General features: G+C 40.9%; 1 protein-coding gene across 1 annotated transcript; it reads right to left on the bottom strand.

Annotated features, from left to right (window-relative positions):
* LOC109478297 (rho GTPase-activating protein 39-like) lies at positions 1 to 27,849 on the bottom strand. The gene is given in 5 exon segments (XM_019779770.1): positions 1 to 2,587; positions 3,118 to 3,244; positions 19,898 to 20,037; positions 25,636 to 27,504; positions 27,506 to 27,849. Coding segments are annotated over 5 exon segments (3,123 nt in total). The 5' UTR covers positions 27,725 to 27,849; the 3' UTR covers positions 1 to 1,819.
* Positions 27,850 to 27,896: the final 47 nt, after the last annotated feature.

The following is a 27,896-nucleotide window of genomic DNA, read 5'->3' as shown; positions in this document are numbered from 1 at the left end:
TGAATGGTTGACTCAAGCCACTTAAGTACAATGAAGTTATACTGTTATACACTACATTAAGAAAGATGTCTTGAAATCCATCAATATCCTTCTATGCATTTCTAACAAGCACCATTTGCCGAAATCAATGCAGCAATAGCTATATTATAGGGGAGTAAGTATTCAACAACTCAGGAAGGCCATTTTTGGAAGCAAGTACCAATAGTGATTTGAACATGGTGTTGTATTGTACAGTTTGCAAATAGGAAGCTTGACTTTTGTCTTGATGGTTTGAGAGGCAAGGACCTTAAACAGTTGACACATGAATTTGTCTGAAAATTTAGCCTTTGCACAATTAGCTGGACAATTCTGATTCCTACCACTAGTACATAAATCCTCAAATGTTTCCAATCAATTCATTACATTCCTCCATAGTGGAAGAGCTGTTCCAATTTTCCGTCAATGATTCAATTCTAGCAGAGCGTTGATCCTATTTCACTACATTCACAACTAGCTTAGTTAGTAAGTAAACAGTCGCAATATTCGCTGGAGACCCCAAGAAGCAGTCTTAAATCAGCATTGCATGATTAAGTCTTTGCCCAGGGTTGAAAAAGTAGACTTTGTAAATGCTGTGGCTTTACAACCACTTGTTCTACTTAAAAAATTTGATCTTAAGACATGATTTCTCACTTCAATGCCACTATAAGATATGCAACTACTTAACGAGCTGACTTGGTCGCTACAAAGTTTCATGGATCTGCAACCAGTGCACACAACGCGAGTCTACGTCTACCAAGCATTCGTACTCTACATATAACTATACCTATGCACATTGAATTGCTATGTACAAGATCAGCTTAGTGTGCTCTTACATCTACTCTTCATATTAAACCTCACTAACGTATCTTGAAATCTTGGTCTGTACACTCTTATGTACAAATACTTAGTTCTAACGTCTTCTTTTTCCTCCTTGTTACACTACTAACAAGACGGACTCTTTAAGAAATCTTCGACCACCTTCGAACCCGTATCAGTGCCTTCTTATGTCACCATTCCATGTCTTCCAAGACAACTTACTCTATGCCTCAAACTGTCGGTAAGACAAAGGATCTGTTTGATGAATTGTGTGAAGAAAAACATTTATGAGTGACAATTTGATATTATCCTTTTCTTCCTTGCTCTACTATGTGTGCCCCAGCCAGGACCAATTTTGAGGAAAATTTGAAGCCATTAATACATATTGTGCGGTATCATTTGACCCTACTTCAATTGGAAACAGGGAGTTATCATCCTAAACAACATTAAAGTGTTTTCCTATGACAGTGTAACATGTTACACAGCATAACAGGATGAGATTTTTTATAAAGCTTGGCTTCATTTCTTGGAGGACAGACAACTTCTTATTTTCGCAGATGAAAATACTTCTTAAGTAAAAGCAATTATAATGAATGAGTTCCAAGTACAACAATCCCTAAAGCAGATCCTTTTCCTTACACAGTTTTTCTTCACCACTTTTCTGTCACGTGACACATTCATGCTAATGAACTTTAGCTTCTGTGTGGGTGACAGAGCGGCTGACATCATGTCTGACAGCACGGTACTGCCACCCACAGTAACATCACGAGTATCACTCCTGTGTCCTTTCCTTCATTCCTTCTCCTTTCCAGAATTTGTTTCTCCCACATGTTCTGTCACAGCCTTTCTGTTGGACAACCATCCTTCAGACTTATAATTACACTACAATTGCTTCTAAATATCTTCACAATCGAGGTACTTCGTCATTAATGTTACCCACAGGGGACAATGTTCGCCCATAATCCCTTGCAGTTCCCAGCATGCCTCACTGCACTCCTTCCAAGAAGCTGGTGTCCAGGTTCTGTAGTAGTGTGCGTAAGAAGGACATTTCTTTCCTGGTGTTCTCGAAGATCACTTTAGGGTCGTCCAAGGGGCAGCGCAAACAGTTGGGGGCCATGACCATGGCCAGGTTACTGGCGTCCATTTTGGTTTGCGTCACGTTCTGCGGGGCTGAGAAGACCTGAAGGAAGCGTACGAGATAGCACAGTACCAGGCGGTTGATCTCCGGCAGAGAATTCACAACGTTCAACACCTTCTCCACGTCCTCGTAGTGTTCCACGCAGTCCTCGTAGAACTTGTGTGGAATGAGCGGCTCGGCCAGCTCTCGGTACCACAGTTTGAGGAGGGAGCTGGGGACGTGGGGGTCGTCGCACTCCGGCAGCTGCCACTGGTCGCACATCAGCTTCAGCTCGTTCACCGAGTCTATGTCCCCCGGCACGCGGAATATCCCCTCCGTCTCCGTCCCCTGCAGCCTCAGGACCTCCTCCGACAGCACGGTCTGTATCCACGGCAACGTGTAGTCCGGGAAACGGTCCTTCTGCATCTCCATGATCTCCTCCAGGGTCGTGCCGAACATGGACGGGTTGAAGATGGTGTTCCTGGACTGGTTGATCTCCTCAAAGGACGGCTTCTTGGTGCCGTGCCGCGCGCCCGACTTGAAGATGCGCTCCAGGCGCTTGCCGCAGATCTTGGCGTACTTGGTGACGGGGACCCCCTGTAGTACAGGCAGAACAGACACCACCTGGGTCATTGCCTCCAGGGGAGGGAGGGGGGAGACAAAGAGAAGTGGTTATTCACACAGGTTAGTCCCAGACTAACAGGCAACATCAACACATCACCAGAGGTTACAGCTACTGTCAAAAGGGATCAAACAAAATGTCACATCTGCAATCACAAAAATGAGAACGTCACACATGATAAACAGCAATTAGCTCAATGCTTCAAAGTACAGTCCAAGCACAAACAATTACAGAGGTACAAAGGTTGATTTAGTCAAGTTAACAGAAATTTCTTCATGCATTATATTCAACATGCAAAATCAAATGCATGATCATATCTACGATATTTAGTGCAATGTCAAGTATCTATGATATACACAGTAAGTGTTGTATATTATAAGGATGTGAATCTGCAATTTGATGCTTCAAGGTCAGATCCACAGATCACAAAAGATGCTAACAAAATACATGTCTCCTAGCATGCAATGAGATCTGTCTGGTTAAGAAGGCAGTAGATTCTTCAGTTTTTAATGAGGGAGGCTTACAGAACACCCTATAGCCTTACCATGACGTCAGCGATGGGGTCCTGGTTCTTGGTGACATAACTCTCCAGAAAACTGTGGAACTTGGGGGAGGGGGGGAAGAACGTCAGACAGATGGCCATCAGCTCCCAGCCCTTCTCCAGACTCTCCCTGTACACAAACACACATGGAATGACGATTAGCAAGAATAACGTACACATGTATTTACATTTTCTGGAAAAGTGCCATCTTTTCAAGGAGTGTTTTCACTCATTGTCTACATCAATGAAGCAGGCAGGTGCTGCTATCATGTTAGTGTCACTCTTTGCATTTCAATGGATTGTTGCTAAAGTGTACACTGTGAGCGTTTTACTAAGTGTTTTACCAAGATTATTAATATTCCTCTTCTGAGCTATAGACATTCAACACTTGATATTTGACAGTGTCAGAAGAACATAAATTTTGGAAAACACTTGAGCTATAGGTATGATTCACTGAACTGCCAACACAGACAACAACATGGCGGCTGAAACAGCAATGACGCAATGTGAAAACGCTCTCCTTGTATATCCAGACAGACTGTAGTGGTTCTATCACTACTCCTGTACTACCTTTCCCTCTATCTACACAGATGTGCACCAGAGATGTTCAGTGTAAACAAAAGGCACAAGGTAGCCGACTTCCTGCCCAGCTGGAGCTGAACAACTTGTCCTTTGTGTGTGTGGGTAGAGAGCAATGGTTTGGACACAAGCCATGCCTGTGTGCCTGAGGGTTCCAACTGTCACATCCAATGCCTCAGCTACTGTAAGTCAGAAAATATTTTCATGGTCTGTGGCAGGTTGGCAAAACGTATTGCACCTGCACCTGCACTAAGCTCCTATTCGTGAATATAAGGTTAACATTGCGTCTGTAGTTTCCAAATGTTATGTCGAAAAAGATATCCTCTGCAACAGGCAACATTCTGATGCAACGTTGACCAAAAATCCAACGAAAACCGTGAAAACTGCTAAATCCTTATACTACGAGTAATGCAGACTTTCTATAATGAGCTCTGTGTGCCCACTGTGAATTATAAACAAGGAAAATGCTTCTTTTTATCCCTTAGGGTGATATACATGTATTTCCAGTCATATGTACAGGTACATGTAGGTTCAAAGCGATATTCAAATGTGACAGAGAGATGATCAGGTGATTGTCAACAGGTAGCTGTATCAGTAACAATAAATATGTATAGAAAAAAAATGGCAGCTGCCCAACAAATGTAATTTCATATTCTACGCACCTACTAGTTTTTCACAACTTGACCATAGCTATGACACAATTTCTAGTCTCACACATGCACACAGACACACACGCACTTATACCTCTGTACCTGGAGGAATTGAATGAAGTTCTTCCTTGCAGACAAATAAAGACGGATAGAGCTGCCCACTGATTGCCAGGAGAGGAATACAGGATTCCTGGCATGTCGCCCACATCAGTGTCTACAAGGCAGGTACTTACAAGGACTCCAATGAATCAAGGTTTCCCCAAGCGAGGTTTCAGAAATAGAGAGGGACCTGCTACAAGGTCAAGAGCAATCCTACAAGACTCCTAGATTTGGAGACACTGCACAGAGTGCTTCTTATGCTTGAGGTGGTGAGGGGATGTAGGGATATACATGTATCATACTGGGACAGTGTATTACAGTTGAACCTCAGTGCACAGTTGGAGATGGCTTAGCTGAGGCCTATAGCTGTGATGACAATTCTACACCACACATTAGATGTCCATGAAAACAGCATGACCAGTCAGAAGAGATGGTATCGTACTATGTTGAAACATTACAGAAGCAAATGCAACTAGCTAGTATAACAGCATGTACCTGAAGTTTTGGTAATTGTGTTATATGTCTTATCATTCCCAGGCACATACATTTGTACTAACAGGAGCAGCACTCAGCTTAAACATAACCTCAGAAGCATTAACGGGCACCCCGGTGAAAATTGAGAAACCTACCCACGCTTTTCCAAAGATCCGTAAATGGTGCAAGTGATTGGACCTGCTCATACGGGGACTTACACGGCTGATAGAAAACGCTGGTACTGACAACAGGTCCGGGGAAGGGATTTCCACAAGGTTAGCCTGCTAAATCCCACTGCCCTGCACGGACTAAGCCTTCATACATGTACATGGTACGCAACGCTTTTCTCATAGGAATAGCCACTGCAAACTGCAACATCAGAATTCAAATGTAAAATTCATTGAGGAACTGTGATGTCATGAACGAATGTAGAGGTGAAATTGTGTGAGTCCTTGTCACCCTATATCGTACCTGATTTCGTACTATTGTATAGTCTGTTATTTGTGCTTTAATACCCAAGATATTCTCCCCGTCACCCATACAACTGGCACAATCAATAAAAAAAAGCTTATAACATCACCAAGGATATTTCCTTATAAGGCAATGCGACAGATGACCATGCTGGTGGAAAACTCGGCCTAATTACACTTTTTGTCCTGATTGCAATATTACTGTAGCCCCTTAGCAGTTACTATCAGTCAGGCTTTTTTTAGCTTAAATAATATTATGTTTTCTGATAGCATATTAGTTATGTTTACCGAAGGAAAAAATATTGTTTTTGCTACGTTTCCTCTTCTTCTTCCTTCTAAACACTGACCTCTGACCTGATCAACCAAACTGTCTCTCACCATGGTAACTGATGTTGGGTTACATAATGTTGCAATTTTATAGCAGGAGCCTGGAGGGATTTAGACTTCTGTCACCATATGCGTGAATGTGTTTGAGTAAGAATTAACAGAGCAGACCTATGTGAAGGTTAACATTATGCATTTGCTTTGCAAATGTTACCTTTCTAGTTCTAATTGTTCTTCTTAACATTATGCATTTGCTTTGCAAATGTTACCTTTCTAGTTCTAATTGTTCTTTTGCACTATCAGAAAAGAAGCACATATAAGAGTATCTCAAAACCCCAATTCTAAGCTAAGGAGGCTAATGTTACAGAAGGAATACTATGTATTCTGGCCACAGCACTCTTGTAATGACGTGTGAATCCAGCCCAATCTCGTCTGAGTACGGAAAGCCGGCCGGGATGAAATACGAGCACACCTTGATCGATGACCCCATATCTACACATAAGACTTCCTCTAAATTTTCCCTACAACCGCCGTAAAAGCATATCGTCAATTTCATGCTCACTTTCAGTAGCAGTTACAGGGGTTTGCATGTGTGTGTGTGAGATATAACATTCCATTGGGCATCATTTTAAAACATTTTTTACTAGAGCCCAATTTGTAGAAAACTAATTTCAAACCCTACCAGGTATACAACGGTTTTGGCATGATCATAAGATACAAACTGCCCCCCTCCCACCACAACCAAAATTTACAACTCAATATTATTACAGGTATACAGCATTCATGCTAGCAATGGTTTACATTTTGCAACAATTTACTTCATATCAATTATTCAACACAGAGATTCCTAATCTTTCAAATGAAATTCCCCAATCAAATGAATGAGATGGGCCCTAAAACAGGCAATAAAATCATAGTTTTTAAAACATGTGAACAATATGTACAGTGTAAAACAAGGGTGTGGTCATCCCTACATTCATATATGATATTACATTTTTATTTTTTTCATTTTGAAACAGTCCATAATTGCATTAACAGGTAGACCAATAGAAAAACAGAGCCCACTAAAAAGCTCTCATAAAAACCGAGGGCATGTCCTTATATAGAAAGGCTGCGTTGATGGCGGCCGCCTACTTAATGACCTTTTGTCAGCGTTATCGCCAAATCTCGGAGCAGCCATCAAGCATTCCACGGCTGAATGTCCCAAATGAAGATAGAAGAGACCAGAGTTGGCCCTGCGTGCAATGATCATTACTACAAGCACCCATTTACAACACATTTCCTCAATCCAAAGAAAAAAGCTACAACGATTAGATGTTGAAGGTAACCAACTATCAATATACCAGACCATTGGCGACGGAAAGATAGCTTTTAGCTGGGATACAAGAGCACTTACATTCTGTAGTCATGACATTTAGGGATGAGTCATTTACTGTCGGAGATGGCTTGATGGGAATCAATTCCTAGTCACTCTACACACAGGAAGATAGAAGCTAAGAGTTGCGATGACTAAGAATTGATCCTGAGGGAAAATGTCTACAAATTTTTCACTGCCATACTGCCATAGGGTTGTAACTACATGTACCTACTACTATTCCAACACATCTCAGTGGTAGCACATTTATTACATTCCTTGCACATTAACATATCAAACATTTTAAAACCTCAACTCCAACTTATGGGCTCAGCCACCATTGTCAGCTGCATCTGAAAAGCCCAGGCTCAGTTTGACCAATATGACACTATCTCCCCCTATCAGAAACCATGCCCTGTCATGGCGATTTCACAGCTTTTCCATCAAAGGATTCCCAGAAAGAAGGTACACTATATGGGACAGACCATACCGGATCCAAGGGGTGTGAAAGATTTTGAAATTTTCTTTTTGGATTAACTGTTTATGTGTTTGTGTTTCGTTGCTATTTATTTCTCTTATGATATATTATCATCAAACTCCAACTCCTCCATCCCACTTGCCCTCGACCTGTTTAACACTTTAGTAAAACCAATTTTGTTGTACTGTAGTGAAGTCTTAGGAACAAATTCACAATGTAGAGACTTGATCCTGAAAGGAATAGAAGAATGTCCCAACGAAAATGTCAGAGAAAAAGTAACTAACATTCTTGGTCCAATTTTGGCACCAGATGTCGCCATCCTTAGAACTTCCCGCATAGGGAAGAAACTTGACCCTTTATCTCCTCGCCCCGTTCTCGTTCGTTTTAAAAGATATAGTGACAAACTTAATTTAATATACCACTCAGAAATATTAGAAAACATAACATTGGAACAACCAATGATATGTTATGAAATTCCTGACCTAGAGTATGTTCTGTTAAATTTCTACAAAATACTTCTCCATATTCCAAAGAGCTCTGTCAATTCCGCTGTAAGGGGGGAGCTAGGAACCTTACCACTGTACATTGATGCTCAGACACAAATGATCAAATACTGGCTTAGGCTAACCAATTTATCTAATGACAGAATTGTAAAGAAGGCATATGATGCTGCTGTCGAACTAGACCATGACTGAACAGTCCACATACAGGACTTACTGTGCAGACACGGCTTCCAAAATGTCTGGCTGAACCCAAGGGTTAATGCCAACCAGTTTGGAAGCTTATTCAAGCAACGTTTACAGGATACATTTCTAGTTGGCTGGTGGCAGGAAATAAGAAAATTCAATAAACTTCATACTTATTCTAAAATTAAAAAACATTTCGGCTTGGAAAAGTATCTATCATCAATTCAAAACGAATCTTTTACGACAAGCATAACTAAAATGAGGATAAGTTCACATGGCCTGGAAATCGAAAAGGGCCGTCATTATAACACACCAGCCGATCAGAGATTGTGTCCGACATGCAAGGAGGGTATTGAAGACGAATTCCACTTTATGATGTCATGTCCAACATATGAAGAAAACAGACAAATATTGATGCAATCCATAGCTTCCAAAACTAATGTTACGCTACCTCACTCAAAATCAGATATCTTTAATACTCTCCTTTCATGTTCTTCTCAGATATCAGTGTACGTTGGAAAATTCATATTCGAATCACTACAAAAGCGACACCAGATTGTAAATAGCTGATATATCCCCTGAATTACAGAATGTAATAATACTCTTCCTAAGAAAACACAATAGATTAGCTTTAGTATCATTATGGACTAGCTAGTTAGAATTATATCTTAGCATTAGTTGATGTATGTACCATTGTTGTTTCTTTGCCATACATTGTACCAGCTACAGTTGTTGAGCAATAAAGTTGATTTGTATTTGTATTTGATTTATGATATCGTCATGTTGCTTGTAGTGAATGTTTGTTGACATTTAAGTTTATACACCCCTACAAAGAAAGTGGCGACACCCATACACTTCATCCTGGCCCTATAATGTGGTGGAGGGTGTGTCCATATCACTACATGGAATACAATTTGGAGATTTCCATTTGCAGTAAAGCATGCAAACATGAAGTCATATATTTTCTACATGTATATCCATGTGCATTGTATATACAAGGTATTATTGTCATAAATTTCCTTTCCAAACTATAACTACAAATAATGCAAGAATTCCAGACTGTAGCAATGCCACTGCTTGCTTTAACGATATTGAATTGGCCAATATAATATCACCAAATAGTGGCATCTATGATTGTAAGTGCACAATACATTCTGTCACATTGATACATATATAACTTAGTGTCAGTCAGATACACGTACCAACACATAATAAAGATTTGACACTTTTAATTTTGATATTTAATAAAACACTTATCAATATCATCAATCCTATCTTGTCCATGGATACCTTACCCCCCAGGATTTAATTTCTCCAAGGAATTTGGACTTTAATGAGCCATAGTAATCTTTCCCTGGCTGCAGAAGTTTTTGATATGAAAGGGTGCAGTGACATGTGTGGCTATGAACAGAAGGGTCCATTTATCTGCAGTGATTGTGTGGCTCCTGGGAAATGTGGACCATGAAATGTAGAAGAATGGCTCAGTGTGTCTGGACAGTGGTTCTGTCAGGGGGGACTAGGGGCAGGGTGAGGATATGCAGGGCAGAGGAAAGGATATAGGACCTTGGAAAAAAAAAAGGTTGTGTTTTCTATTTCAGAAAAAATAGGGTCGGAAAGTATGGATTATCTTTTTTTCCTTTGTTTTTAGACATTGGTGATCTCTAGTGATCCAAGTTAAACAATAAAGTAAAACTTGCATGCTCTTATATTTTCAATATAATCAACGTTGGAAAACTGATTGTACAACGTTTTCAATTGGTGAATTGGTGAATACATTTTAGTGTTGAATCATAAACTGAATTGTAGTTTGTACAACGGGTAAATCTCTTTATCAAAATAATTTAAATTTTTCCAATCAGAAAAAAAATGCTTTCATGCAAATGGCGAATCAAAGAACCAAGACATTAAACTGATGTGGCCTTACAATTAAGTCTATTGTAGGTCAACTGCCATATAAGGTAAAACATAATGTGGTGGCATCTCCTTCCATTCAGGCATAAATTTTATGACCAGGAAATTTGACTTTCTAATGGGTTCCTTCAGTGGAGGAAAATTAAATTTGGTAGTAATGCGGCCGATCTGAATGGATAATGATAACGGCCTGGCTGAAAACAATTACAGCTAACTGGCACCAAGCTAGGCTGGCTGGGGAAGGCTGGAGGTGTCAGCGCCAAACTGTTAATTGGAGAGACAATATTGGGATAGGGTCGGACCATTTGTCAATGTCAACATGTTCCCGGGTGTAGTTGCACTTGCCCTGCAACAACCAATGGTTTTTCTACATGTAAGAATACAGGCTATATTTATAGAGTATCAAGACTATGCTGCAATATCCTATGTAATATTGTTATGTTTCTTATATATATATTGATTATTTCAATCTTTGATAAATGTATTTTTGTAGGATTCAATCTAATTAAGGTATTTTTCTGATCAATGTGTCTGGCTTCAGTTCTACAGACAAAATATTACAAGTCAGAATTTTAATTATTATAAAATCTTCCACAAAATATTTAGGATCATCCTTAGCAACTGAATAATATTTCATTGATTTTTAAAGCCATAACTAATGTAAGAAGCTTTATATTTGTGAATGGATATCATAAACCATGTACACATGTACATGTACACTGTAACAGTGTCACAAATGATTCAGACCTCACCTACCCACCATATAAGGCATATGCCCATATTAGGCATCGGTAGACAGGGAGGATATGATAAGGGAGGATGCAAGCATGCTAGCCAATCAGAAGGTCACACATGAGTGTACTTCTAGGCTACCATGGTGTGTGTGTGTAATATCCAAGACCCTTGTACAATAATTGGTGACAGGGCGAGAGAGAGCTTTCTTTGTACATGTATCTGCATTTGTCATATCAAAGACACTCACTGACTGTTGACATCTCGGGTGGTTATCTCCATTTTTTTCATTATTATATGACACAAATCTGGCAACAGATATGTACATGAATATTTCAGTTCCAAACATTTAGAAATTCTACTGGTATTACTAAGAACCTAAAAAATATGTACAAGTAGATTTAAACAGACATTATATGATTGATTTATTACTATATTTTATAAAACTTATCACTCTGTTTTTTGTCATATACATATGTACATAGCATGTAGCATGCAGGACAACAAACTACACTCAATACACAGTCTACAAAATACGTAAAGCAGATACTAGTACATAGTGAAAAATGGAAAAAGTAGCATTTTCTCAATCTATACATAGACAGTACTCTCATGTAGCAAATGAATACATTCATATTTTTTTTACAGTGTGTGTTTTTAAGATATAGTACTAGAGACACATATCCTTGATAGTCATTTAGGATACTGTTATGCATAACAAACCTTCAAGTTTGACCTTCTACAAAATAAGCCCAACTATGCATTCAATTTCAACTGTCTACAAGATAAGTGAAGAAGAAGAAGGTTAATACAGGTCAGTTCAAGTCCTGAGTAGCAGAGATAAAAAATAAATCCTCTGTGGATGTAGCATCATGTATGACAGGCTGGAGTGAGAAGAGCCCATGGAACAAGCCTGTAGCTGATATCTACATCCAGCAGTCTTCCTGTTCTGGTAGGGGGTCATGGAGGGGAGCCTATCTGTACTACAACATTTCACCAGCTTTCATGAGTCCTTCTTTGCCATGGCATATACTACAGGGCTTGAAATTCATTTTTGTAAATGACTGTAGGTAAAAATTTAGGTGCACAGAAAAAATTGTAGCCACACAACATAAGATAAAATATCTTAATCTTGCTATAGCTCTAACTCTCTTCAGGGCTTTAACATCATATCAACAAAATAGACAACAATATTATACTAGTTCAGCGCCTTTTCTCAAACTTATAGCTAGGCTACATGTGAGGCGTTCAGATGTGAATAACCCATCTGCTCTCTGACTCTAAACCGCACTATCACTCGTATCAGTACACCGGAAACCGCTGCCATCCTAGCCTGGATGTCAGACTGTTCCCAGGCCCTACACAGGTTAGGTCCTTGGCTCTAGGACCAACATGATCCCATAGAAATTTTACCCTAAGTTACAATATGTTGATGTAACTCAGGGGGAGGATCTAAATTTCTGTGGGGGCATGTTGGCCATGAAGCCAAGGAGCTGGTCTGTGTACGACCTGGAAGCAGCCTGGTTTCTAGGCTGTCTTGACATCTTCCTGGCATAACAGAGAGATACCATTATCTGAGAGGGTCATATCTTAGCAGGACTCCTGACTAACCTGGAATCCAGACTGTTGCCAAGGGCCTGTACAGGCCAGTTAGCATCAGGGCCAACATGCTACATCATACATGTTTAAGTACTGTCAATTTGAAAATGTTTGGTGGTGATTTCAAGATGACCATGCAATCATGACACAGCAAATCTTTCCATTGTAATCATTACTGCTGTACTACAAAATTGTTTCAGCAGCCAAACCCACAGCTCAACCAAAGAAAACTGCACTTTCGTAACAGAAAGCAAAAATCTGAGCATTCAATAGTGCAAAGATTAAACATCAACATAATATTAATATCCCAAGTCTGCCTATGATGAAGAATGATAACATGTTGGGGGTGCATGTACAATTCAGTTTAAGTCAGGTTCTATATTTCTTTAGCTAGACATATCTGCATGCTTTTCTCCCAGACCATCACATTTGTCATGACATACACCAGGTAATATTGCTGACAGAATGGTATGCTATCATAAGCTCATGTATCTATAAACATGAGGAAGAGAAATGTGCTGTCTTAGCTCTAGACCAGATGAATACGTTACACTGCCTGCTCTGACTAGATAAAATTGAAGCTTCTATTCAGATGATACAGTCAGTCCCTTTACTGACATACTCTTGGCTTTTGGGATTTAAAGCAGCAAAAGGACTAGAAAATGTGCTATATATATCAATGCCAGATTATTTCAAAGTGTTGATCATGGGGAATTTTTCTTGAGAAGATGATTTATTACATTCAAAAACAAATTTTCCTTGATAATTCTACAGGAAAATATTATATAGGACATATAGTGTAGCTGATTGGACTCTATACCATAAAAATGTTATTATCTTTAAACACAAGAGGAAACCTCAGACTCTTGTCATATTTAGGTAGCATCAAAGTTGTCCTATCCTTGACCCCTGCTTTTAAAAAAATACCTCATTACCCATCATCCCTTGCTCTAATGTCAAAGGAGGATGACCCCCCATTTAACTGTCGTCTTCTATCAATCATTTATAACATCAGCAGACATAGGAAGCAACTACGGGTCTCATGACCAAAAGGGCGGGGTCATATTAAAGAATTGTGATACATCTATCATGATTATCATGTTACCAGGCAGCTTACTTGTATTTGGAAGTTCTGAACCTACATTTATATCATACCTACCATGATGATGGTCATATCTACTTATAGTTATACATTAACATGTGGAAGTCAAAAATTTGGGTGGGTCTGTGAGCATATTTGTCCAGAGTGTTTTGCATGTGGATGGGGAAGATTGTCAGACAGAATGAAAAGTCAAAAGGTCAGACATAGGAAACTGGGTGAACTTCAGGGTCCTAGAATCCAGCTAAGAAGCCTGTAGCAAGTAGAATTTTTCAGAGATCAACATGGGGGAATTCAAGGATTGCAAGAGCAACTCTCCAACCCTGCACAATTTTTGTCCTACCATGGTAGTCCTGATTTTAGTACATCATACAATCTTCCCTGAGGTCTGAAACTCCTGATTTCTTGTTGGCAACTGATTTGTGTTGTAACCATCTATATGTAGTACACTTCCAACTCTTCTCCACCAGACTAATGATTCCAACCATTTCCGGCAGTTAATAAAATAAAAGGGCGGTGGTTTCTCCTTTGATGATCTTATCTGGGAACTGGGCCCATCCCTAAGTGTATTCCCACTCTCTTGCCAAAAACCGTAACTTGACTGATGGTTGGAAATGGATTTCCTTTTGGCTCTGTACAGCATCTTCAATTGTAACTGACAGTCGCTCAAGAACTTGTTCAAATATGTCTCTGCGAACGATAACTCAAGATGAGTCACAGACTACAGATGAATTGGGAGCAGAAAAAAAACATGGTAATAAAAACTAGGCTGGGGAGAAATTGCTGCCGAGCAAATACAGAGACGAAGAGAGCAATAACTGGAATATACCAGTTTGTTTCAAATTCATGCAGAAACGTCTCCTGTTGCTATAATGATACAACAAATTAAAGGACAGACTGCCAGTGGTTACTGGTTACTAGCAAGTTCTGATTGGCTGGGAGGCATAATTCAAAAATCTAGCCATCATTTGTGGCAGTTAATGTTCAAATGTTACATATAGTTTGAGTGGTGTATCTAATGTGTTGGATACTAGAGTGCACTGAAGAGCACTAAGCTCCAAAGACATGCAAGAATCTAAAATCAAATCAAATAGACTATATAGATTCAAGGATGCAGTATCATGAATGTTAGTTTTGTTGCTTAGTGCCAGTTCCAATCATACTAACTGTTACTTCCCTGGAATCACTCGCCGTGATTGCAGTTTTCAAGTTCAATCCAACTCCCCTTCCTCATATGATGATGTAATCTTATTCTTGTGCATTATTACCTGCTCCTCTTGCTCTGTAAAATTGAAAATGATCGCTGCAGTTTAAATGTTGCAGGTTTTCCAATGGCCTGTCCAACACAAAATCATGGCACTGCATTTCCATTGCATTTAACTACTGTGCTGTATTACACACTGTTTCAACCCTAGGTTCAGAATACTGCAAAAACGTCCCTTCTCCTACCGCAAAATTAAGCCCCTGCAATAATAAAGGAATTTACAGTGGTTAGAACCAAGACATAACAACTCTTGACAACCATAGACTCAAACTCGAGAGTAATCAAATATCAGCTGACAACATTCATCATAATAGGAGGGTCCAAATCCCTTTGTTTATACGTATTTGCCATCAGGCGCCTACAGGATCTATCACTCCAGGACTGCCAAGTTCATATACACCTTCCCAACTAGAACCCGCTTCGCACTTCAATGTGACACACAACTTCTCCCATTCTCAATTAGGTGAGGACAAATCGAATCACTTTACCTTTGGGGAGATGGGAGGGCCACATCTGGGTAAAGGATGCATTTCAAGACAAATAGTGACACCACTGTCAAATACAGGCCCGTGCCAACAGCATTAACTGTGACCTTTCACCCTGGCCCCGTGAAGAAATGTCTGTCTGCCAGTTCTCCACACAGCCTTCCACAAATTCCCAGTGATAGACGACTACCTTTAACAAGTATCTTGGGCACTTGTTTTTCTTCATGTATGGATCAAACCGTCTTCTACAGTACAACTACAAGGGGTTGTTTTAGTGTCTATACAGTATATTTTTCACACAAGATAAAGGTTCCATAGCCTTTTTGAAGCCATATGGCCAGATTTATAAATCTAATGTGTGTAGTGTCTAGGGTACAATTTTTGGAGAGAGAACCCATCAATTTCCTTCCACAGACTTTACCTCCCCACCCAAAGTCAGGTACCCATTTACACCTGAGTACAGTGTGAAAAGTCTGGTAAAGTGCCATTCCCCATGACACAAGGTCTGAGCTCTAACCACCAGTGCCAGGAATCGAGCTGATAACCTTTCGACCCCATGTCCATCTCGAGTCTGGGCAATGCATTAAAGCGCCTACCATAACTGTATGGATTTTGGTCAGAAATTGTAGACTTATTTCATTTTGACTGAAGTACAATTCCATCGATTTTTCTACCTGTCTAAAATATTTTCTTTAGATATGGCTTACCTTAAATATCAGGACTGGTGGTATTTAATGGTTACTCCCAGTCCAAGACATCTATTAGACTTTATATGTTTATAATCTTATGGGCTTTGCTATGTATTTCCTTCTACCATACTATGATTTTCCCCAGGTTTAAAGCATGTACATTAGATTGTCCCTGCTATCTGTGCCCCCCCCCCAGACATGGTCGGATTGAACAATAACTCTTGCTAGACTACACTAAGACCCTCCCAATCTGTAAGGTCAACTTTCCATCATGAGTTGTCATCTGAATACAAATATACCAGAAGCATCCTGTTTAGAGCATATAAGTGCATCAATAATTTTACTTGTTGAATATTGTTACCGGTAATTTCTATGTATTTGCTTTATATTGCTTGTCCTTCATGAAGAGCAGCTAAACATTTCTCTCTTTGGTATGAAATATAGTTGGCTGTTTCTGATGTGCAGTATATGAGCACAAATTTTGGTTACCCCGGCAACTGGGATGTAGCGTAACCATAGATACCGACACGATCTCAGGACATGGTTTGTTTTTATGAGCGACCCTTTTCCTGATCCATGTCAGGTTGAACTGTAGGTCGCTGACCCTCCCATCTGTTCCTCCCTTACCAACCTTACAGCAGTATTCAGGAATTCCACTTCCCCTAACAAACACAGCATACCAACAAAGCTATGAAATATTGTACACGCCAGGTGCAGAGGAGGCCTTCAGGACACTGCAACAATAGCCGTCGGTCACTTGACTTATTTCTGTCCTTCTGATTGGCTGAGACGAGGGATGTTCCGGCAAAGAGCAGCTGCTCATTAGCATAACAATAGGAAGGACTGAAACATGGTGATGAATGGGACTAGAACAGAAGAGGAGGATTCAGGATTCAACAATCGATGCTCACCCAGAAAAAAGGCTCTGAACCAGTGGCAAAAGGACAGAGCTTCGAAAATAGCCTTTTCTGGCTTTAATTATACAATTTCTAAATGAAAAACTACAGACCGCCTAATTACAAATCATTAGTTCTCATTACATAACTACCAATGAGGGCAAATGTAGATAAAAGCCATTTAGCTACGACTGTTCAATGTATCTTCTGCCCCTAAGGTATGACAGGGGTATAATTATAATGTAGTAACATATAATCACTGACAAACATTAAAACACAGTTGATTCTTCCTGCTCATGTAGAAGAACAAGTCCTAACAGATGGCAGGATTCAGGACACGGCCCTTTGAAATAGGACCTCCGTGTCATTAAATGTTGCTATTTCTGTAATGCTAGAAAAGATCCCTTATGTTTTGTTATATGTCAAATATACAAGCAAGCGTCTCTGTGTATGTCTGATAAATATGATAACTGTGTGAAATACATTGAATGTGCAGGTGATAGTGTTAATAACAGATAGGACTTGGGCCATTTGGGGAGGGTGAAAATGTAAATGTGGTGTGTATCCGTTTCTACCAATCCAATATATTACCAGGTTAATTTTTCCCCAGTGCAAATAGAGCGAAACACATACAAATCCAATTTATCCACACCACCCATGTCCAGTAGGACACCTATTGCTAGCAGTTTCAATAACTGGACCTAATCCAATCTTTAATCTGGTACATGTGACTCCGTATGCAGAAAAATGAGACAAATATCGATGGTTAACAGACTGATTTGTTGAGAGTAGATAAGTGTCCTTTTCTATCATAGCAAAGACCTAACAGTAACACACCTTTCTTCATCGTGGATAAATTTCTCTATACACGGTAGCACCTAACATGCGGTTTACTATCACTATCAGTACTGTAAGTGTGAAATATTCGCTGTGGTTTTAACCATGAATGCCTCCTTACCCCTTGTATTGCAGAATTAGGTCCACATGATTTACCGTCAGCTATTTGCGAAGTTTATGAAGCTATGAATGCAATCGTAAATTTAATGTGTGCCTCACATATTGTGCATCTTATGCAGACATATCCCACATAATTGCTCACAATTGCCAGAATAGACTGATCCTATAGCCCCGCCCACCTCTGCCAAAATGTACAAATACAAAACAGGGCTCAAAATATTGGGTGCATGTGCACCTTAGTGCACGCACCCAAATTTGGACCTGTGCACCCAATTTTTATCTGTGGGTGCACCAGACAAATGCTTTCTTAGGCTTATGTATGTAAATATGTGAAATGTATAGTAGTATACAGTGTATTCTTAATATCACAGTGTCAGAAAATTATTGTTGTAGTACTTTTCTTTGGAAATGAAACATAATTACTTTTTGCTGACATTCTACTTATTTTATTTTATATGGTACGCCCAAAAATTTTTTGTGCACCCAATTTTTTAGGTTTGGTGCACCAGTGCACCTATTCCCAAAAATGAATTTTGAGCCCTGCAAAATCAAAACATAACTAGAAAGGCCAATATTTGCTTTGGAGCAAATACAGCAATGGGTTCACCACATTTTACCACATGGCAGGGAAAGAATGAGAAACACAAGGGAAAACAATGATTTACATTGATATAACTATAAAGTATAATATGAAGTAACATACAACTAAAACAACAGTTGGATAGCTATTCCCTACTTTATTGGTTAGGATTTTTAATTGCATAATGCAAACTGTTGATTTTCAAAATAAATAAAAAAACGTTCATGCCCCGCATTCCAATGCTGGAGCAGAAAAGCTTGAAATACCTACCAAAACACTTGAATAAAGACATACTGTCAGTATGGAAATGCTCTGTGCAGGTGTTAATCAAGTTAAATCCCAACAGCCAATCAGCAAGAAATGCTCTGTGCAGGTGGAAATGCTCTGTGCAGGTGTTAATCAAGTTAAATCCCAACAGCCAATCAGCAAGAAGTATAGAGGAAAGCTGCATGCCTATTGGTTGATGCCCTGCATTCCATTGTGATGACTCATGCCCAGACATGGTAATCACGGCACACTAACACAGTAATACATTTGCTATAACACAGCCAAAAAACTCAAATAAAACCATTCTAAAAGCCTGTATCACAAAAATTTAAAAAACGCCTAGGGGTATTTGCCCACTGTACCTCCATACCAAATTTCAGGACCTTAGGCCCTAAAATGAAGAAGCTGAATCCATTTAAAAAATGGCAGGAGAAGAAGAAGAAGGAGGAGGAGAAGGAGGAGAAGAAACATCAGAAAAAGCAATATGGGTTCACCACCACTTCGTGGTGTGGTGAACCCATAAAAATGCAAAAATTTGAGACATACAGCCACTCTCTTGTTGGTTGAGCTGCTAATTGTGACAGACAGGTTAGGATTGGTCTATGGTCTATTGATGAAATGTAAGCTCTAATACTGATTCTTGTAGAAGGGTGTGGCCACTATGCCCATCCTGTAACACAATCACTATCAGGGTCTGGTCAAACATTGCACCACTTCAGAGTGTTTGTCTTGTGGGTGGCTGACAAACAACACAGAATGTGCCCTACTTGTTTCTACACTAATTCTGTTTGCCCCTTTGTGTACCCCTCTCACTGCAGTGGTTTACAGCCAAACAATCTGCATTGTAACACTGCCCACAAAATGAAACAATCTAAACCTATACATTGTTATCTTCTTTTATTCTTTCTCTACACACGATTTGAAACTTAGAACATTTTTTTCAAAGTTTCCAATGGAATGGTACATGTATGTGCTGTCTTCTTGTACAGGAAATTGTATGCAAATGTAGACAGATTTCAGGGGCAGGTGTGTTTGCATTGCAAGATGCCCCCACTTTGCCACAGGATTTGGTCCAAGGACCAAAGAGAAAGTGCAGACCTCAAAGTAAATAAAAAATGGGACATCTGTAAAAAAAATGCACAGTTGGAAACATGAACACATATTACTTGCAAAACAACCAGAGTACTTACGCTTTCTTGTTCTCTGTTGTCTGCTTGCAGAGCTGGATGTAGATTTCGTCCCGGACAACCGCCGTGCTCCAACCTTTCGTAGTCAGCTCCAGAGCAATCTCGTCCTGCGTTCCCTTACACTTGCGGTCACCCATGTATCCCTGCAATAACACAGCAATAAAACATTACCATCTACGTACTAAACTACATTTTCCAACAATCCAAATTTGGAAATGTTTACAGTGGTTTCATTTTTGCGATTTTCTGGTAACCCAGTTGCAGATATGCTTTTCCATTGTACCACAGAATTGTTCCAACCTCTATTTAAACTTACACCACTGTGAAAGAAGCCTTTCCTCCACTACCATGAAGTCCTTGCAAAAATATGTGAATTTACAGTATCTCGTGTATATCCAATATTCTAGGAGAGCTACTGCACAAACTAGGCACACAGTGGGCACACTTGTCTATACTACTTGAGAATGACCTTTTGAAATTTTCACACAAATACCATTTCCACTTGTCGCCCAATTGTCAAGAGATCAAACATTCCTATTCATTGAAAACAAAAAGGTTATCGCACAGTATTCTAAATGTCAGAAGTAAAACTACTAGTTCATAGAGTAATACAGGCAGCCCCACACACGTACGAAACTTGCATATTCTAAACTTTGCAAGTATATACATGTATAGTATATATACTAATGGTAGAATTTTATCCTGTACATTCAAAATCACTATTCTCAACTCACAGCTGCTAATCGCTCTAAAACCAGGGGGAACACAGCAGGTTGACCCCCAGGTCAGGTTCATGTTTCTTGAGGCAACACCTTTCACCACATGGATCTAATAATTACATCCCTGGTCTGATCCCTCACCCCCATGTGCCTTCAGGAGAGGAATACACAACTACATGTACTACTAGTAGACTGTCCATCACAATTAGCAGTTCAACCAATGAGAGAATGGCAATTAGCAGTTTGACCAATGAGAGAGTGACTGCGTGTCCCTCAAATATCTGAAGGTTAATCCGTTTACAATTTTATTTTGACATTTCTACATTTTGAGGGACAGGGCTTTGGGATCAGTCTATACTGTATGTGTAGGGTTAAACCACCATTTACACACAGGACTGTGACTCCCAGGTATTTCCAGAAATATACTGTAAATCTTAAAATGTTTGCGGCGGTTTTATTGTCATGGTTTTCGAAGTGACTTCTCTAATGCAAATTCATGGTGGTGAAAGTACATATAGGTCAAGTGTCCACGAAAATAAACAAATTCACAGTTATGGGTAACTTAGTTTGCTGTTCTAATTATCCATAGAACTGGCCTGCGATGACACTAACAACATTCTTGGTGAGCTTTCAGCCAGGAGAGAACACCACCTTACCGGAAACAAGGTGACGTTGGTATGTTAATTGACAGTCTGGAAGAGCCACACCAGTAGCTTTAAGGTGCAGGTGACATTCTTAAGGTAACCATTACCATACAGTTATCAAAGAAAGTCTGTGGAAGGAAGAACATCTGAGACAGCGGAATCTTGTTATGGTGGATCTAAGCAGACAGAAGGTATAGGATGGCCACACAAAAAGACATAATTATACATGTAGAGCAATTCAGTTACAAATTACCTGCGTGTAATAGGATAGTAACTTAGAAATGTATCAAACAATCCTTAAACACTGTAATTCCTAAAGCTACCAGTAATCTCTAGCTTAATTCTTACAGTCATCACTACAAACTAGGGGTGCATACTTCACCATGATTTTATATTCGTGGTGCCTCTCTCCCGCATGTGAAATTATGGCGCCACAAATGTGAGTAAAATGTGTTTCTGTGCAAGATTATTGTTTTGACCATGAACTATGTACGTCGTAAAATCACTACATTCCCTTCCTACCATGAAATGAAATCACAGTGAAAATAGATTAATCTACACTACACAACAATAACAGATTAAGATGTTACCCCTCCATGAACATCGTTTTTACAGACATTTGAGGAAATGCATAAAACAGCCAAGACCTGGGAACTGGCTGACCAATACAGCAGTGAAGACCACACATCTGTAGTGAATTTGTCTGGTCTGGCTCCTGTCCATAAACACCTAGCTCCACTCCCTAGGTTACCTCCTGGACTTCATAATCAGACACATCCAGGAAAAAACACTTCCACAAGATGTTTTTGTCAGGAAATGACTCATACTACAACCTACACTTTAAATAACTAGAAATCACTTAAATCATACAAAAATTATTGATACAAAAAATACATGTTGACAGCAACTTCCAAGAATAATTTTCCCACAAATTACCTAATCTTTATCATACAAATCAATAGGGATTGTATATGAGGACTCAAGCGTACAAAAATCAATATGCTATCTAAATCAGAATTCAGTACACACACATGCGGCATACATGTATGTGTACTAATAACAGGGTCTAAACAGTAGTTTGTGCAAGCTGACATCCTGTCTGGTACTCGAAGGAAAAGGTATTATGACTAGCAGCACACAATAGAGTGGCCTGGATTTTATGACGACAACATTATCCAGTCGTCCATTGTTGTATGGAGGATTTATTACTGGCCCCCAGCCCTGACTGATAATAATCTTTGTCCTGACCTGTGCTGCTAGCTGTGCAGCTATAACATTAGTCTGATCAAAATTGGGCAAAGGAAAATGTCACCAACGTTATTGGGTAGACTAAGCAGAGGGTTGATGCAAACTTAAAACACATTTTCTTGCAAATCATATGTTTATAGGATAATAGAGATGGATGTCCAGTATATAGTGTACCTGTGCTTTTTTGAAGGTTAGCTTATAATCTATGATATACACATGTATGTACATTGTACACACCATTTCTGTCAAGCATTTTGTAGGTGGTAAGGAACATCTATTCTATGTGGAACTAAGATTGAAACGTTCCTGTTTAGAGTTCACAAATGTAGTTCTCTACGAAACAGTAGAAATACAATCAATAAACATATTTAGGGTGTCATGAATTTTCATAAAGAGGTCATGGTGAAAACAAAACCAATGCAAACATTTCAAGATTTGCAGTATTTCAATTTAAGGAAGACATTGAGTAATTCTAATACAAGAGCACCTTACTCTGAGTCAAATGAAATAGCGCAGGTGTCTGCAACAAACAATACGACCACCCTTCAAATATGCAAATAGAGCACACTGCCCGGCCCTCTGCAGACATCCTTGGGTTAGTAACAAGGGAGCATGTGTAGGTCTGTAGAGACATGTTCCCTGTACATGTGAGCCTGGTTACCATGGCCAACAGTGGCAACCTGGCATACTGAACATGCTTCATATGAAGGTCTAACTGTGAACACATCCATCATCAAGTCATTACATAAATACAGGGGAAACAGCCGTGGTGGAGGTGGAATTGAAATCCTGGTTGGATTGGTTTCTGCAAGGGCACATTGCCAAGTGGACAAATAATGGTCTGTCACCATTTAGGGCTATGCAAAATACTACTACAGAATGATTCCTACGGTACCAAAGTAACTATCATTAGCATCAAGGTGAGTCAGAAACTACATCAAACAGTGGACTTTTAGATGGGAGATTTCTAGTTTTTGCTACCAGTGTTTTCTGCACTCACACAGTCACAAATCGATTGTTTTGCAAGCAAACATGCAAATGTGTATAGAGGTAATCAATTAAGTCGTAGCTCCGTCATAAAAAGGAAATGGGGTGATGAAGCTAACATGCTGGCTTATCCGCGCATTAATTAGGAGCTCTGCCTGGAGGCATGTAATTCTGCGGAATGAATGAGACATATTTCACCCGCCTTCTCATAGTATCTGGCTCTGAGTCTGACAATTCATTAATAAAAGGCCTCACACTGTTCATTTCAGTAGAACTTTCACAAATAACATCTGACATACAGAGTTCCATATCTACAATATGCAGGCACCACCTTAGAAAACCGTACAGCGACATGTTGAATGCAGATGTCTTGTCCATTTGACCAACTGTTACAAAAAATATTTTGACTGGAATTTGAATTTTGCCCAGTTGTTACCCCTGTCAGCATAAGTACTAGGTTCACTAAATTGATAGGCAAGGGTCACACTTCTACAGCTTTAAACTATACATGAAAAAATACAAGTAGGGTGACAATAGTTTATCAATTTTAAATCAAACATAATTCTAGATACTTGGAATTGGAAATGCTTGGAATTAACAAACTTGCGATTTTCTGTAATCAATGAGAGACAAGGTAAAAATAGAGGATACTAGGGTGTGGCAAAATTTCTGTAAGGGGGGTCTGTAAATTTTTGTCCCCCATCCAAACTTCAAAATGGGATCTACCTCAGAATCAGGTGGCTGCCTGACAGACTCCATATATGGGCAAGAGGATGGCCGTTCTGGTCAATTACACTGTGACATCAGATTCAGAAACTACCACCCATTCCCAAAACCCCCATAAATCCCCTCACAAATACAAATGAGAATCGACATCTGCTGGGACTGCCAATTCCAAGTCTTCAGATTTTAGAAAAATTTCTGAGAAAAAAAATCACGGGCATTTCTTCATGTCCTCCTTTTCTATCATGTGTAACATGACATACCATGAAGCTATGGAAATACAGCAATGCGACATGTACAGAAAATATATTCCAATGCCCATTAGTAGGAAAAGGACTTGCTATTTATGTAACAAGGGCATTGGACATATAGACGCCTGAGGGATGTGTCCTTTCTCTGGCTGTGGTTACATGTTTTATCAAACTGAGAAACAAACCAGTCACAGATGTCCTGTGTTTTCTCTACTTTTCTTCCACCCTGTACAACTCAACCGGCAGCTGGGACTTGACTGAAATACCTGCCCGAATTCTCAAGGATACTTCAGTGAATAGGTCGCTGACCCACAGAGAGCAATATCTTTACTGTGTTGCTCGTGCTAATCTAAACACCGCGACCCCGCGTTTCAATACCGTGACCCTGCACGTGTGCTGTTTTACCTATGTGGAGATGTAAGGTGGAGCCACACGCCAGGCTACAACAATACACATGCAGGGATCAAAACTCTTCTGGGTGAATAGGTACACTGGTGAACTCTACGGTACCTAAAAATTTTTAGTTACTCAGAAATGTTCTTGAGTAAAATGTCAGCAAAACCTATTTACAAACCTTACTCAAGTTACCGATTATAGCTAACTTCAACTAATACAACAAAGGGATTTAGTATGAGGTGTATCTTAACATTTTTACCCCAACATATCAATAAACAGTTCTGTCAAGGGGGAACAAACACAGACAGGTGTTTGTAATAGTCTACATAAGGGCCAGTCAGTCACGGTTCTGTATAAGGGGAGGGGGCCCACACACATGGGTGCAGGGAAAGTCCCACTGGGCTCCAATAATAACTTACTACCCACAAGTATTCCCTAGGACAACAGATAAACACAAAGTAAACCTTGTCACTCCACCAACACAAATAGACCCAATAAATTTTCAATTGTACCGTAAGTTGCATTACCTATGCACTGCGTCACTAGGACTGTACTCTACAATAAAGAGAGATTACATTGAATTATGGGCCTTCACTTCTAATTTACCAGTGTGAATGTTTTTCTGCGATAACCGACCATCCAATCATAGTTCAGCTTGACAAACACATACCTGGTAGCCACCCTGCTATGCATGTATTATGATGAAGACTTACGATACATGTAAACCTGAAAGGATAAATCAGGCTAGCTGTCAACATCTAAAACTACCTTACCTGTATCAACTTGAAGAGCTCCACCGCTTCCTTCTTTAGTATCTTGTCTTCCGTCACGATAAGTGGCTGCTTGATGGGTTCTTTGCTCCAGGATAACATGCTGGCTACAGACACCTTCTTTTTGAAGATGCCCTTCTTAGGGATGGCCAGGTGCTCCTGGGCAAAGTTTTCGATGTCGCTTTCTGATGATGGCTTGCTCCTGAACACCCCGGGTGGTGATATGGCTGTGGCAGACGATCTCCTGGCCATTCCTGGCACCGTGCAGGAGCGAGGGTCATGCTGGAACAAGTTTGGGGCGTCTTTGACAGACAGATCCACAGACTGGGACTGCATGAGAGGGGGAGGGGGAGAGATGTTACTCTGGAGAGACTGACTCTTCTCTAGCGCTGTCATCGCGGAGCTGTCTGACTTCTTTCTTCTGAGCGACGCGTGCCACGAGTTTGGATCCGTGTTCTCATGTATCATCTTCGACCCGGGGGAGGGACTACTGAAGACTCCGTCGCTCTCGTACTCGAAACTCCCGTCGCGGAGAGAGTTACTAGCATTGCTATGTAAGGACTGTTGGGAGGCAACAAAACTATCTTTCCTGGCGGAGAAATGGTCGCCAGGGTCAGAGTAGCTGGGACTTCCTGGTGCAGAGAGGTGTGAACGAACAAGAATCGGGCTGTCCGGTGTTTCCCTGTCGTGTCTGCGCGATAAACTGGGGCTTCCTGGTACATGTGAGTAGTGGGAGTAGATGGGACTTCCCGGACTCTGTCGTATTGGGGCGAAACTGGAGGTGGACACCTGCATGTGGGAGTGTCCCATGGTTGGACTGGAGGGTAAGTCTCGCTGATGCGAGGATGACACGCTGCCCTGCCTGCTGTGGCTCGTGTACTGCTGCTCTCTATCTACGACACTCACGCCCATCCGAGGACTGGACACGACCTGCCCGTCTCCCGCTGCACCACGCTGTCTACTGTGCCCAAATGTGGTGAACTGGTACTGGTCCGTTTGGAACGAAGATGAGTAAGACTGTGTGTCCTGCGATACTTGCTGCCCTGTCGTTTTTTGCCGGGGGTAGTCTGTCAGCGGCTCGGTGGGCGCCGCAATCCTGGCGAGGAACTCCGTGTTGACGTATGTCGGTTCGTCATCACGATTGCGCGACCTCATGCTACCTTGCCGACTGTGCGACCCCTCGGATGTCTCCATGGGATAACTCTGTGACGTGCCATGCTGTGACGTAACACTCGCTTTCCGCGAAACCATCCTGCCATCTACGGTGTACGAGGTGTTCTGTAGAGACGACTTGCTACCCTGTCGACTGTGACTATTGGAGGGCGTGGAGTGTTCGCTCCCGTCTGAGGTACTGTATGGACTAGTGTGGCCTTCCCGCATTTCCCGTTCTGCCTGCGCCTGTTGTCGGGCGAGATACTGTCGTTTTGACGTTTGCGGGAACTTTGGTTTGTGTGACACTCTGGGGCTCATGGCACTCTTAGCAGCAAGGGAGGCTTCACTTCCTCTGTACTGGTGTGTCCCGTTAGTTTTAATTCTGGGCCTCTCCGCCCTAGGCGTCTCAGGGGAGGAGGCGGATGTCTGTTGTTGCATGCTATGTTTCCGTCGCTCGCTTCGTCTCTGCCTCTCGGACCGTTCGTGTCTTCGGGTGGAAGGGGAGTCGGTCCCCCTGCGGTACCTGGGCGAGCTGGCGAACCTCGCTTCATACGACAACGGTACCGTACTATTCTCCGCGTCCAGATCGTCCGGGGAGGTTTGAGTGGACATCTCGCAAGTGACTTTCCTGGGCCGACCGTCATCCGGACTCGACTCCTCGCGCACTTCTGTATTTTGTTTGAGAGTCTGTAGTTTGGCCAGCGGTATGATGTCGGCATTTTTGCGGGCGATGCCACACAGTTCTCTGAGACGTAGCGTTGTAGTAGTAAAACCTTCCGGCGTTTTGGTCGAACAATTCCCACCATTGATTGTCGTTGGTTCGCTTCACTTTGCAGCCGGGCGGAGGATCCCACACGCACTCGCCCGTGATCAAATTGGCGTACATGTGCTCTTTAGTCCTCGGCTCGATGATTTCCACCCATTCCACCCGTTCCGCCATCTCTGCGGATTGCTTATGGGTGTTCTTGACCCACAGAGAAAGGGCAAAAACTAAGGAAAAGGCCCCGGTTCGGACAAAGGGCTGGGACACTCCTCACACTTCCGCCATCTTGTTGTCATTCTCACACAGAGAGCATGCGCACATCGATGACAGCTAATTTTCCGATCCGCCT

This window comes from Branchiostoma belcheri, unplaced genomic scaffold (assembly GCF_001625305.1).
Source record: "Branchiostoma belcheri isolate BF01 breed outbred unplaced genomic scaffold, Haploidv18h27 scaffold43, whole genome shotgun sequence".
Lineage (NCBI taxonomy): Eukaryota > Metazoa > Chordata > Leptocardii > Amphioxiformes > Branchiostomatidae > Branchiostoma > Branchiostoma belcheri.
Note: the sequence above shows the minus strand (reverse complement) of the source record. Positions and strands in the feature narration are given on the sequence as shown.